This window comes from Falco biarmicus, chromosome 12 (genome assembly GCF_023638135.1).
Source record: "Falco biarmicus isolate bFalBia1 chromosome 12, bFalBia1.pri, whole genome shotgun sequence".
Taxonomy (NCBI): domain Eukaryota; kingdom Metazoa; phylum Chordata; class Aves; order Falconiformes; family Falconidae; genus Falco; species Falco biarmicus.
Genome location: NC_079299.1, coordinates 8,071,774 through 8,086,973, shown reverse-complemented (window position 1 = coordinate 8,086,973; position 15,200 = coordinate 8,071,774). Strand labels below are relative to the sequence as shown.

The 15,200-nt window shown below is 36.4% G+C and overlaps 1 protein-coding gene across 6 annotated transcripts in view; it reads left to right on the top strand.

Annotated features, from left to right (window-relative positions):
• Positions 1-15,200, top strand: part of MARK1 (microtubule affinity regulating kinase 1) — a 62,354-nt gene that overhangs the window by 39,544 nt on the left and 7,610 nt on the right. For 3 of the 6 annotated variants that reach the window (XM_056357341.1, XM_056357337.1, XM_056357338.1), the window contains exons 8-15: positions 1,586-1,822; positions 1,912-2,031; positions 6,131-6,230; positions 6,807-6,919; positions 8,095-8,269; positions 9,395-9,588; positions 12,239-12,339; positions 14,524-14,685. In XM_056357341.1, coding sequence (XP_056213316.1) covers positions 1,586-1,822; positions 1,912-2,031; positions 6,131-6,230; positions 6,807-6,919; positions 8,095-8,269; positions 9,395-9,588; positions 12,239-12,339; positions 14,524-14,685 — 1,202 coding nt within the window. The remainder of the gene's footprint in view (positions 1-1,585; positions 1,823-1,911; positions 2,032-6,130; positions 6,231-6,806; positions 6,920-8,094; positions 8,270-9,394; positions 9,589-12,238; positions 12,340-14,523; positions 14,686-15,200) is intronic. The other 3 variants (XM_056357342.1, XM_056357340.1, XM_056357339.1) reach the window with 1 other exon arrangement.

Sequence of the window (15,200 nt, the reverse complement as noted above, 5' to 3'; positions counted from 1 at the left end):
TTAAAAAGGGGGTTTTGGTATGTGTGTTTGAAGTAAGAAACCTAAAAGCATGGGGTACTTGGGTAGCAGAGTACTGTTGAACTGGGAGGACTATTGTAATCGCAGAGCAGCTGCACTGACAGTTATGTTTTCACCACAAGGAGAATGAAGTCTTTGTGCAGTAATGTAGAAGGCTGTCAAATCTGGAAAATATCTCTGTGAGTCTGTCTGCAGGCACATCAGCTGGAACCAGCTGAGATTACAGGTCATGAATTGAGAAAATAAAATATTTTCCAGGAAAGTTAGTTTGTAAAAATGGGCTGTGTTTTTTTTCCTGATAAAGGCTGAATTCTCACGTAGCTATTGCCTTGATATACTGGTAGTCAATTGTCTCCTGTTCTGTTCATTGAGTGCAAGTGAAATTTTTAAAAATAAAAACAAAATTTTAAAAAAAATGCATGCAAACAAGATTGTTTACCCTTTTAATAAAAGCAACTAACAAATTTATTGCTGCTTCTCCGATCCTGACCTAAGACTTTTTTTATTTTGTGAGCTCAATTCTGAGTGCAACATCCAATGACAGGTGTCTGTGTTTGCTATAAAACTGATGTTTGGCAATTAGGTGAGTCCTCTGCTCTGGTTAAATGTCTCTGTCCTCTTGCTGAAAAAGAAGGATTCCTGCACTGCTCAGTGCTGCTCCTGTGTTGCTGATAAGCAGATCGGGAGCTGGGTCCCAGTTATACGAGTGAACATGGCCCAGTTCTGCTGCGCTCCTTGCATAGCATCCTTGCGCTGTGAGAAATGCACTTTGGTTTTTTCCGGTAATGTATCAGTATTTCTCTGACCTAGCTCTTTTAATCATCTGACCTACCTTTGATACTAAGTATAAGATTCTGTTTACTGATTCTCCAGGTTCCGGAATACTTGCATCTGTGTGACGCATTGCATTCACATGGTGATTGCTGCACAGGCATTAATATTCTTAGATGTATAATACGTGCATTTTTTCATACACAATGTAATACTTGCGTGTTAAACACCTTGGTGGTGTTACTGCTAAAGCAAACATTGATAACAAAGGGGAGAGAATTTTCTGGTACAGAATGCTAAGATACAGCACGTAGCTTGAAGTGTTTCATCTTGTAAGCAGAAGAGATTTTCTTTCAAAGTCTTAAATCCCTTCTAACGTTTACCCCACCAAAATGGTAGGTGGTGTTTGGGATTAGATTTATGCTCCTTGGCATCAGAAATTGGCATGAACCTGTCAAAATCTGAAACTGCTATTCTGAGATGCCTAGATACTTCTGTCTAAAGCTGAACTAAGTTACTTCTTCCAGAAAAGAAAATCTTCCTAGTTGACTCACTAGCTGACTTAAGTCTGTTTAGCTGCTTTTAACACTTACATTTTCCTGAGTAAACATAGTCATTTTCAATCTTTGTAATGTATTCAGGGGGATTAATTTCTTTTGTTCTGCAAGAAGGATACAGATGTGAACCACTTTAGAAGAAGAAACATCTTTGCATTTAGTGGTAAATGATACACTGTAATATATTGATGTTATTCTGATACATAAATTGTCCTTTTCCTCTTTTGTTTTTCTCTTAGGCAGAAAACCTTCTGCTTGATGCAGACATGAACATTAAAATTGCAGACTTTGGTTTTAGTAATGAATTTACAGTTGGTAATAAACTGGACACGTTTTGTGGAAGCCCGCCTTATGCCGCTCCTGAACTTTTCCAAGGAAAGAAATACGATGGTCCTGAAGTGGATGTGTGGAGCCTTGGGGTGATTTTGTACACGCTAGTGAGTGGATCATTGCCATTTGATGGTCAGAATTTAAAGGTACAGTTACAATATGAAAGCTTGGCTTTTACTCTCTTTAAATCTTCTATGTCATTAGAAGGCTCACCTTTTAAAACTTTGTTTTAAAGGAACTGAGGGAGCGAGTACTGAGGGGGAAGTACCGCATTCCATTCTATATGTCCACAGACTGTGAAAATCTACTTAAGAAGCTACTAGTACTGAACCCAATAAAACGAGGCAGCTTGGAAGTAAGTAATTTCATCTTGGAAAAAAAGGGGGTTCAGATTAAGAAAGGACAAAACAGGATAATTGCTTAAGACTTCTTTATTTTTCACAATAGGTACCTTCTTCCTGTTTTAAGGGCCCACAAGTCTTGTTGAAAAAAATTGAGGAAATGTCCCAGAAACAGTGCAGCTTGAAAATAGAAAGTGTTAATGAATGAAAGTCTAACCTTAATTGCAGCTCACTAAAGACTATCATTTAAGAGTGTTTCAAAGTGCAAACTTCTCCCACTTGTTTCAGTCAGATAATGAAGCTAGTTCAAAATATGTGGAAAGTAGGACAAGATTGTAAATACCTTCTTGGAGTTTTTCAGAAAAACAAAAACCAGCAGCAGGCAGTACCATAAGCATTTATGAATTAACTTACCACTTCCAGCATGACTTCTTAAAAAGGATAGATGCAAGAAGAACAGCTGTGATAGAAAACTATGTGGGGGTTTTTGTGAGTGTTTATCTGTATTATGGCACTAAAACAAAGAACTCTTTGAATGATAAGCTAATAACTGCTAGTTATTTCTGTTCAGTCCTTTCTTTTCCCCCTTCTGGTATCTGTTTTGAGGATTTCTAGGGAGTTACAGTTATTATTAATTTTTTTTGTTAGTAAATTGGGTTTTCTTTTTGTGGTATGCAGAGAAGATCTGTGCATAACTTGTGAGGTGTCTGAAAGGTTCAGTGTTTTTAAGGGGCTGTTTTGTTCAGGATTGCTGTAGTGGTATATACTTGCCGGATAACTCTGAAGCTGATAACAAATATTTTGTGTAGAGTTCACTCTAAATGCTGCTGTGTTCTATTTTCTGAATTCTTTCATGAAGAGAGACTTTTAAATAACATCTATTTACCGTAGAGATGAAAGTAGAGCAGAAGATAAATAGAACGGTTTTAAAATAGTATTTGCATGAGTTAATCACCAGTGACTTTTGTTTCATCTTTCTGTGCATACTTGCGCAGCAGTGGATGGTGTTCCAGAGAATAAATCCCATTTAAGCAGCTTTTTATTTGTAGTGGCATGACTTATGCTTCCTGGCATGGATGCTACCTGTGCAAGGAAGCATGCATTCACTGAGCTCTGTCTGCGTGTAACATTTCGAGCTGATGCTGATTTGTTACTTGTTATAAATAGTCTTAACTTGGATAAAATCTGTGCTGAAGAGAATAGTGAATGGTGGCTTCTACTTTACTGATATTCACTAGTTATGTTGCATTTATTACTGTCTAGAGGTCAAAACGGTAAGAGCATAGTCACTCAAAGATGGTGAAAGATCACTTGTTTCCTGTGGTGTGTTTAAGTTTTAGGAAAATAGATTTTCCTTTTATTGACCTTTCCTCTGGATTTTCAGCAGTTTCTCTTCAGACCTGATTTCACTTTCATTATAGATATTACAGTGTTATCCAGTTCTTCTAAAATTCCTTCCCATCCCTGGAAAAAGGTGTTGGATAGCAGCTTCACTGGAACGGTGTAGTTGTCAGATTGAGAGGAACTAAGTGTTATGTGTAACAGGGGGTCTTGAGCCAGTACCAAAATGCTGATGATAACGGGTATTGATCAGTATGCTAATCTGAGGAAGAGAAGCATCATAAACTTTTTTTAAACTAATGTTCCTGAAATCACGTTTCTTGTATTAGAATGCTATGATGCATGCTTTAGAAAGAAATTACTATTTCTTCTGTCTGAGCACTTCCTAAAAACGCATATTTACAATGAAAGTTCATATTTATTAAGTTTCTAAAGGTAGAAAGACAACATCACCTTAGGTAGGGGGACTTTTGTGCTTTGTCTTTTAATTACTTGCTCAGTCCCAGCCATACACCTGCCCAGTTCCCATTCATGTTTTTCGCAGACCAATACAATGTTTGTCAGTCACATTAGCCTCAAAGCTGAGACTGACACAGGATCAGCACCGTATGAGTTAGGCTTGGCACTTTTCCTCTGGTAAGGACCAGGCAAATCTTATTTAAATGGTTTGCCTAGTCTTTTTCATGGTTGTAACAGAGACAAAACATTTCAGAAGCAAGAGAATGTTGTTGTAAAACAGTCAATCTTCACAGGAAGAGATGGGAAAAATGCATTGACAGAAAATATGTGGACCTCTCTTAATTATCAGCATTTCAACAAATTCCTCCCTGCCCGCCCCCGCCCCAGTCTTCTGAAGCAACACAATGTGAAATACCCACAGAGCAGATTTACGCTTACAAAGAGTAGTAAAGCGGATAATACTGAGACAGACAGGTCTTGAGCAAGTCCAGGTCTTTATTAGACAGTTTTCCTGAGAATTGAAGGAAACCTCATCAATAATATCTGGTTGGTTGAAATTCAGTTTGGGTTGATCATTAAGGAATACAGTTTGGGTCGGACCTTTTAATACCCTGACCAAGGCTGCTAGGCTACTACTTTTTGATCTGCTGACTGGAAGCCCAGCTGAACTTACACAGATGTAGTAGTGAACCTGGAATGGGATCATTTCTGTCACTTCAAAACGCTTGATTGTAAGAGCCTGTTGTAGGAGTTGTACAGTAACTTAGTATGCCTATGAGGTCATGTATTTAAAAGACAGAAGCTAGCAAAAGTTCAGATGTTTAGCAGGTGGAATGCTAGAGCAGATTACATTGAATTATAAATCCACCTACCAAAGAGACATGAAAAACTCTTAAGTGGGAGCTGTTGCGTTAACCTATTAGTTCCAGAAGGATCAAGAAAGGGAGGCAGGATTTGAGCAGTGTGATTCCTGTCATCCAAACACCTCATTGTGCTTAAACTTCAGATTTAACAGTATCTTTAAAAAAATTTGTAATTGTAGATACTATATAGTACTCTTTGGTTACGGATTTGTAGCCTTGCAGTAACATGATAGATTCCCCCAAAGTCTATTGTCAAATAGATTCGTACTCTGTGTGTCAGAAATGCAATATAGCAATGTGTATTCACCATCCCTTCCCCTTTAGCCTCCTCAAGAGCCAAAAAACTCAGTTCTGTGGCAGAACTTTGAACAAATCTTGAAGTCTTACAGTCAGCAAAATGTTAACTGGGCGGAGCGCAAAATTCTGTATTGTTCTTGTAAGGATACAGCTATTTGGGTCTGTAATTTGGCAGCAGCACTACATACAAAGAATTTGGTTATATCAGTGGAAAACTGAGTCTTTTGCTCCTTGTGAGAAATAACTTAATTCAGTGTTTGCGAGGCATATTTGGAGCCTGTGGGAAACTTGACTTGCTGGCACTTGTTTCACTGTTCTGTCAATCTAGTGAGCAATATTAGCATCTGTCCCTAAAGAGGCATGTGTTCCTGTTGCTGTAGGAGGGAAATTGGTTTTAGCTGTTTTAAAGATGAATATGTCCTTAAGGAGAAATTCTGGTGGTCAGAGATTCCAGCTGATCAGTCTTGCAGGCATATAAAAGATCCAGGCCACAGCAGAAGGGAAACTTTGCAAAGAATGCGGGAGAAAATTTTAAAGTAAATATCTGCACGGCATAGATAGAGTTAAGAGGCCTTTCTCCCTCCAGCCAAACTGTGAACGTATTTAGGTCAGGTGCAGTGAGAAGATCCATAGGAAAAAATGACCAGTTGGCATCACAGTCTTGAAATTAATGACTGTAGGAAGCATTGGCACACTCCTGAAATATTCCTTAGTTTCTAAATACTTCCTTTGTTATTATTTGAAGGAGTTATTTATTGTGATAGAGTTGGTATTGCAGTTACATCTATGGATCTTAACAAAGATTAGGGCATGAGTGTCAGGCACTCGGCAAGACAAGATTAAGATATAGTGGAAGTGGAAGAGTACAAAATAAAAAAAATTTGTGTGCTGGAGCTGCAAGTTTTTTCTCTCAGTAGTTTGGGTTTTTTATATTTTTGGTGGAGGGCTTGTATTGTAAAGGGTAAATAGTAGGGGGGAATGAACTAATGGCAACATAATTATGTGAAAGATAAGAGGAAACTGTAAGATGTGAGGAGAGGAGCAGCATTCAGATCATTGTGAATTTTAAATTGGTTTTCCCCAGACCAGCTAGTACAGATCTAATCAGGTATGGTAAATGGCACATCAACCTAAAGCTCATTTCTTCTCTTAGCAAATTATGAAGGATCGGTGGATGAATGTTGGCCATGAAGAAGAAGAACTAAAGCCATATACTGAGCCTGAACCAGATTTTAATGACACCAAGAGAATAGGTAAGACTTTAACAAGGATGTTGCATCTGATGTACTTACACAATTTTATCTTCTAAGTCAAACTAAACTCTTTTCTCGAATTAGAGATACAAACTCATTGTACAAGTAAAACGTTTTCTTTTTATTTAAATGAGAAATTTCATTACAGTGCCCTCCTTATAACTATTGTTGTGACTTCACTGAGCTGACGTGAATCTACAAGCACAGAAAAAGGCAAATAAGATTACAGAATGCAACAGGCAGAAGGAAACAGATTTTTTTTTTTCGAGGGCAACAGATTTTATCTGCTGTGGCCAGAGAAAGATCCTGTGTTGGCCCTGTAGCTATTCATAATTCTATTTGCCAGTGTTTTACTTGTTGAACTGTGTTGAAAAACACAGTTGAGAGCTTTCAAAAAGAAAATAACAATGAGAGGAGTTGTAGCCTTTTTGCTTTTGCACAGCAAAGATGATGCTGGTTGAGTTGAATCCTAGTTACCTGTTAACTTACAAGTTTTTCTCTGTTTTCATTGTTCTGAAGTTGTCAGTAAACCCAAGCAATTATTCTGCTAAATTATCTAGCTCTTTTTATTTTTAGACATTATGGTCACAATGGGCTTTTCAAGAGAAGAAATCCATGAATCTTTAGTAAACCAAAAGTACGATGAAGTCATGGCTACTTACCTGCTTCTAGGTAGAAAACCACCTGAAGTAAGTGCTGCCTAATTTACATCTTCTATTTTGGACTCTGTATCTGGCTGAGTTGAATATTCTGGTTGTCAATGTTTTTATGAACTATTCTGTAACACCTCTTTTTAAAAAATTGTGATTGATAACTTATTAATGCCTTTCTCTTCTCACATCTTCTTGGATATGTAAATGCTGAGTGTTCTTCCTGTCACGTGTGTTTACAGTTAAAATCTGAAGTAGTGAATTTGACGAGAGCAGTTACTCTTCTCAGATGTGACATCCTTTATTTCCCAGAAATGTACTCACCCTTTCTCACTCGTGTACTGTTTTATAGTATATTGCATTATTTAATAAATAATTGCATCATAGTCACTAATAAATTTGTGATAGAAAATCTTTTGACTGGTTTGGAACGAGAGGGACCTGTAGATTTTGGGGGGGGAACCACAACGTTTTTTCAAGGAATCAAGCAGAGACCAAGGGATTTATTTTTATTAAGGACTTTTTTTTCCTGCTGCTTCCTTGCCCTTCCTTCATTTCCAGGATAGTGTAGATCTGATATGTGCGTCCTTGAGTGCATTTTCCCACAACATCTCTGAACCAGAATTCCCTTGTGATGGCAGAGCATGAAGGAAATTGGTCTAAAATGATTTCTGACTCAAACTTCTTGGAAGAGGATATTTGTCTTTTCCACTGCTCTTGCTTACAGCTTAGGCTTCTTAGATATCAGCAAACTGGTGGCTGAGTTACATCTTATAAATATGTGTTCAAGGCAGTAAAGAATACTTGAATCAGTAGCACTTGATTTTTTTAACCCTTTTAACTCAATGCAATGCATTTTGAAATTGTTCTGAAACTATAAATGCTCTTTAAGCTTTTTGAATAAAAAAGGCAAAAGGAGACATTCTTTGGCTTAGGTTTTAAAATAGGCTTTTGTCATGGTCAAGATTCTTCTAATTTTATTTTGAGCATTTATTAACTTCTTAGCTTTAGCTGCGTGTTTTTAAAGCACATTAAACAGAGATGAAGTGATAAAGTTAATCCTGAAGAAAATTAAACTCTAGAGACAATTTTAAATTTAAAAAATAAAAGGCCTTTGATTGGAACTCTGGGCTTTATTTTGCTGTGAAAGTACCAATAATGTTGAATTACTTTTTTTTTTTTTTTTTAATGCTTTGAAAAACTTTTTCTTGCAGTTTGAAGGAGGTGAGTCCTTGTCCAGCAGCAACTTGGGTCAAAGGTCTCGTCCTAGCAGTGACCTTAACAACAGTTCTGTGCAGTCTCCCGCTCACCTGAAGGTCCAACGGAGTATATCAACTAATCAAAAACAACGGCGGTTCAGTGATCATGGTGGGGATGACATTCCAACAAGTAAAGTAACATACACAAATTAAGTCTGAATGTGCAGTGTTTTGTGAACCTGGCAGGTCCACCACTCTGTGCATTTGTTGTGTATCTCATCATGCTCCGCTGTGATGCTTTTATTTGTATGAATGCTTCAATGTAATTTACAGATTTGATTTTTCAGACTTGTTACTTGATTGGCTCACTAAATAAGAGCTTGAAGATGTTTCCTGTTTAGGAAGTAATAGCAAAATACTGGTCTGGATAAACTCAAAAGAGCAAACCCTTATGTTTATCAGTATATTTGGAGTTGGGGCCAAATTCTTGGTTTCCAAGAGACAACAGTTTTACCAAGTATTCAGGAAGCATTTTCAGGTGAAAGTGGTTACATCAAAAAAGAGTGCCTATTTAAAACACTGAGGGGAAAAAAATCACCTGTCATTTAAAGAAAATTATCAAATTACTAGAAATACTTCTAAAATCTTTGGCCCTTTTCTTTGCCTAATTTACACTGTTATTTGTAATTCTCTCCCCCCCCCCTTTTTTTTTACTATTCTCTATCTGTGTTAGTGTGGTGGTGTTTTTTCCAAAAAAGTAACCAATATTGTGAAGATCAATAGCTGATTTGATTTTATTTCAAGGGAATGTAAAAATCTACTGATGGAGGATTTGCCTCAGTGCATTTTAAAAAATGAGGGGGAAAGAACTGTTGTTTTTCCAAGTATAAACATGCTTTTAAACAAAGTAGTTCTAGGGTTTTCAGGGGAAAAGGATCTTTCATAGTGTTCAGAGAAAAAAAAATGCAGCAAAAAGTACTGAAAAAAATTGAAAAGTATCGATGAATTCCTTTATTCTTAATATTGCACAAATAGCATGAGCTTAAAATGAGGATGAAGATACTATTTCAGGTTTTACATATTGATGTAATATGGGAACTAGTTCTGAACTGCAAATTGGTAATGAAGAGAGAGTGGGTAAAAAGAACGTAGGCCATCAAAGCTCAATTTAATAGGTTGGTATATGTGCTGAGTTTGCAGTCATAGCTATTCAAATGCTTTTTTTGGACTCGGGGAATTATATTTAGACTATTTTGGCCAAGGAAAATGCAGTGATTATTTTTAGGTATTTATTAATACTGTTTTTATTTGGCAGTTGGTCCCTCAATTCCTCCTGCCGTGTCATACACAAAAAGGGCTCAGGCAAACAGCGTGGAAAGTGAACAGAAAGAAGACTGGGACAAGGATGTCTCACGCAAACTCAGCAGCACTACAGTGGGATCCAAAGGAGAAATGGCTGCAAGTCCACTTGTGGGTCCAGAAAGAAAGAAATCAACTACAGTTCCCAGCGTGAGTGTGTGTGCTTTTGGCTTGTTATATTTATTTTTCCCTATTTAAACAAAATCTGCCACATAAGGTTACTATAGACATAACGGTTACTGAATAAGCCACTAAGTCTATTTCTGGCAACTTTTACTGACGGACCGAAATAGGTTACAGTGGATGTCTTTTAAAATAAACCTTTCCCTTCCCCCCACAACTTTACTTTTTCTAACACTGACATAACAGTAAGCAGGAGAATGTCTGCACTTGGGCAGACTGAAGATCTCTCAAGACAAACTGTGGATATTTAGGGAAAGAATGAAAGAACAGAACCAATGTAGAGTCCTCTTTTTCTGGTTTCTGATGTATGTCTATCTACAAGGAAGTCGAGGGACTTCCTGAATCAGAGATTTCATCTTGAATAATCCTGCATAATATCCCACATGCAGTTTTTCTCTGTAAATTTGTCTGTTTACCCTTCTGAAACCAGTTCATTTTTTTGGACTTCAGAAATGGGGTGAGGGAGAACAGCACACTTGTTCCCTCGTGTGTATGCGTCTTGATGGTATTAGTTACAACCTAGCTCTTGTATTAAGAAATCATTAATTTGCTAGTTCTTCTGTTATAATATAATTTGTAATAATGTTACAATATCATTTGTAGTTTTGTAAACTGCTATAGTATTACTGCCTCAGACATCTTTTTTCCACATAGAGGAATCTCTCTCTTCTGATGTGAAAGTATCTATTTTGCCTTGTGGAAGTTCGTGTGCAGTAGTATCAGTATTTAGGATACACAATGGAAAAATATTTTTTTAAGTGTTTGGGGTTTTTTTTTAAGTTTTAAGGTTTTTAAAGACCTACCTGGGAGCAAGGTTCAAGGGGGGGTGGGTCTGGGCAGAAATATGAATGAATCATAATTTAAGATTCAAGTATACTGTTTGCTATTTAAGAGACATGCTGTATTAAATACAAAAGTTCTGGCTATCTTATAGTACAGTTGACAGGCAGTAGGAATTCTCATTGTCCTTTGGGATTCTATGTGCTGGCTCCCATCTTGAATGTTCTCTGAAGACAATATGCGTTTCTGCTAGAATTCTCTTTAAACAAATTAAATGCTGAAGTTCATTTAACTCTTAATGTTCTGCAGGCTGTGTTCGCAATACATCCACAGATGCAAAAAACATTTTTTTTTTTTCCTAATTTTAAATGTTTTTTCCCCCCAACAAAGAGTCTTCAAAACTATGGCTGTGTGGGTTGCTTGCAGAAACTTCTAAGATTAGATTTCATATCTGAGCCTTTCTAAAACTATATTGCCCCAAAGCTGATAACAGTCATGTATGGCACAAGCTGATATGTCAAAAATATTTCTCTGCTTTGTGAGAACTAACTAAATGGAGTATCCTTGCTATGAAGAATGAGAAGTGGATTTACTTGCCAATAGCAACTTCAGTATTTGTACATTTTGGTTCTGTTACTATTTTGGGAACTTTGTGAAAGGAAGGCTTTGTATGGGCACAATTAAGCAATAGTGGCGTCTGATGTTACACCAGTAGTTAAGGTTGAGCAGCTTCCACAGAAAAAAAGTTAGTATTTTTAAAACTCAGACATTTTAAATGAACAAAACTAATTTAATGTGGATAATATTTTAAAATACTTCTGTGCAACTTTGGGGGTAACTATGATGTTAGTGAAGGCAGGACTTCTTAAGAACATATTTATCATCTTCAGTCATACTAGTCTAACTTACGAGAGTTCAATTTCAAAAACAGTTACTGCAGTTGTTAACCTTCCTTATTATTTGGCTTTGAAACAGTTTATTCAGTAGTCTCTGCAGGACAATACTAATGCCAAAAAGCTGTAGCTATGGGGAACCTAAACACACAGTAAATCTTGTGTAGTTCATGATGCCCTACAGTACCCAAGCTCAGAGTATTTGAACTCTTTTGCCAGCGTGCATCACTATGTAATGTTAGCCCTTTGCAAACTTCTCCCAGCCCAAATCCAGTATGTACTGTATTAAAAACTGAGAACTGTACATCATGTACTCGAAGTAAATCTTCAGCAGCTAGTCTGTGCATGGCAGGTGGCAGAGGAGAATGTTTGTAGGTATTTTATGAAGTCTGTGCCAACTGAAATTTGTAACAGAAAGAAAGTCCCATCAGTATTTCTTGCTACAAGAGCTATTTGCCATGTTATCTGCATCATAATTTCTGGCTTGACTGACACAGATCAATAATATTTTCATTTTTCTCTTGAAAACTCTTTTGACAGGGGGCAACAAACTGTAAGGCTGCACAGGGAAGCTTTTGATAGATGTGTTCTCTGGGATTCCAGTTTGTTCCTTCAATCCCAGAGACCAATAATTCAGTAACGCAGTATGTGGGAATTGGATAATAATAATTAGTAAAGCAAGTGTCAGCAAAATTAAATTTCTCTGATTTCTTTTAGCGTGCTGTCACTGGTACAGTAATGAGATGATGAATGAGCTACCGGAAGATAATAGCTGATGATATATATCATTTGTGTCAATAGATTAACCTAGTACATTTGAAGGCATTAAGCATATACATCAATGGCTAAAACTCTGTCTTGATTTGTTTCCAATGCTTGCATTTTTTAACAACGTAATATACAGTATAAGAAAGTATTTAATTTTAGTCTTAATTTTCTTCTAGAGTAATGTATTTTCTGGTAGTGGAATGACAAGGAGGAACACTTACGTTTGTGAACGTTCTTCAGATCGCTATTCTGCAATACAGAATGGGAAGGACAACAGGTATTCTTCAACTTCCCCTGCTTATTAATTTGGGTGCAATAACTGCGGCACGGAAGCAGCAGGTTATGCAGTCAGTCAATACCATTGTAAAGCTGAAGCATGGTGTGAAATACATGAAGTCTGACTGTATGTTTTCATCTCATTTTCCACCACAATTTCTATGTTTGTGATGAAATATCATAACTAATGGTGTAGATCTGCCTTTGCCTCTTTTTATGGAATCACATTTATTACCAAGGGTTGTCCTCCAACACAAAGTAACTATGCTCACAACTAAGTAGGCAATAACTTGAGATGGATCACCCTAACAGTGTAGCCTGATCCTTTTTTACTTCTCCTAGTAGTCACTCAAAAAGTTTAAATTGTTAAGACTTGTCAATCCTTTTTGATACATTTTTTTTGGCCTAAATAGTATTTTAGTAGTGATGGTAACCATTTTGTATCTGTATGTGGGATGATACTTACACTCAGTTTAGTATATTTTGTTAAATACTATCTTATTTAAGACTGCCACAGTTACAGTTTTTAAAAATATGTTCTTTGTTCATCCTTGGTGTTAGTTAACCCCTATACCTGACTGAAAAAATAAAAAATTGGGTTTAATGGAGAGTAACAAAACCTGGATTTTTTTTTAGTTTAAAGCAATAGATCTTACTCTGTTGGGGGTTTAGGTACTTAAATAAAACAGTTAAGATAAAATGAACCAAAAAATCCCTAGCATGAAATAACATAATCTAGTAAACTAGTTTGGGGGTTTTTTTCTGTCTTAGTGTTAATCTTCTAATGACGCCTTTAATTTTGGAAATAGGAAGAGCATAGGGCTGTTGATCTATAGTAAAATGATGAGCTATGGAACACGTAAAGTACAGCACAGCTATTTAAAGTGCTTTAAGGAGGTATGTTAAAAAACAGGAGACTAATTTTCAGTATTTATTTCAAGTTATTAAATGGGTGTTTTAAAAAGCATCTTTCCAAATTTTTGTGTATAGTTTAAAATATTTGAACAAAGTTTGTAACAATCCTTTTTCAAAAAGAAGGAACATATGCTTTTTAGATTTAGGGTTAAAATACATACTAAAACAATTCTTATGATCTCAAAGATTGATAAAGTTTTTCTTTCGATAGATTTAATACAAAAAACTAATGAGAAGGGATCTTATTTTGAAGTTTTTCATTTTAATGTTTATTTTTTTTAATATTGAAGAGACAGACAACTCTTAATCCCTATTCCTTTCATGAGTGCAATGAATATGCTCAGCTGTCTGAGTATATTTGGAAAAGTGAAGGATAACTTTCTTCTGAGTTGTCTATTTGCCTTTCCTACAACACATTGTGTTGCAGTTGAATTTGGGTTTGATGTAGCTGAACTGCTTGTGTCATCGGATCATTCACCCGAAATCTTTACCTCTTTGCTACAGATATTTTTTAGCTTTGGGACTGTTGTTGCTAATACATTATTAATGCAATTTTGTTTATGCTGGTAGAGGCAAAGCTTTAGTTTGGCTTAAGTCATTTGACTTTTGTTTGAAAAAAATCAGTAACACAGTAGTTTTTGCCACTACTTTCATCTCTTCCTCGCCACTTAGACAAAGCAGAAATAACAGTACCAGTAGAAGGAACTGTATTTTGAAAGGGTTGGCTCAGCCTAGCAGTGGCTGGGACAGTCCAGAGAAGTACAACTTGGTCTTTTAAAAGCACAGTCACTTTCAAGTGGTAATGTGACAGCAGTTCCAAATGTTTCAGCTTTTAGGTGTTCGAGTTTGAACTGAAAATAAGGATGTTCACTTCACAAAAGGAGAATCTATTTAATCAATCTATTCAAATCGTTTGTGAATTTCTTTTTCAGTAGTTTTTACTATTTCCATGTACTCTTTGTAGTCTTCCTTTATTATTTTGAATAATGTGTCTGTAAGCTTTAATCTTGGGAGGAATGAAAAGGCCTAATTTAACACACATGGTGATTTGATTTATGGATGAACATAATTTTCTCAGAATTCTCTATTCTTCACTTTAGCTGACTAAGGCAGCCTGGTCGCTCAGCATTCTGGTTATTTAAACAGTACTTGCTATGTTCAAAAAGAAGAAATTAGTTGTTATTTTCCCTGTTTTCTGTGGGGTTTTACATTAACTTTTCTCTTCCCTTTTCATTTGCCTGTCCCTCCTGCCTTGCTGCCATGGTAAAAGCCTAACAGAAATGTCTGCGAGCAGCACATCTTCTGCAGGCTCTGCAGTAGCTTCTGCTGTATCAGCACGGCCTCGACATCAAAAGTCTATGTCTGCCTCTGGTCATCCTATAAAAGTTACACTGCCAACCATCAAAGATGGCACTGAAGCTTACAGACCAAGGTAATGAATTGATTATTATTTCTTTAATGTTGTACACTTCAAAAATCTTATTGTTCAGTTCATGATAAGCTCCAGTAATCTATTCAAAACTGTCACGTTGTGTTCTGCTTCGAAACAGTAGCTTACTTAAGTGGTGTAGGTATTTAAGCCTGAATTTGTTCATCACGCATGTTTGCATACAGTTAAAGAAGTTCCTTGACTGCCTCCCTCTGGAAGCTTCTGCAAAACTGAACTAGTTGAGTTTTAACTGATACAGCAGGACCGTACAACGCAGACGATCATAAATTCAAATGAAATACTGAAATGTTAACATCTTGGTTTTGTAGATTGCTAGGCTTGTTTCTGTCTAAAAGCACAATAGTATAGTTGCTTTTACTATTAACTGCCCAAACAGCCTTACACATTGTTTTGTGCCAGATAATTACTTATTAAGAAATATCTGTTAAGTTTTTGGAGTGCTTGTGTGTTAAAAAGTTTTGAACATACTTTTCTGGAAGAGGGCTGGGAACACTTTC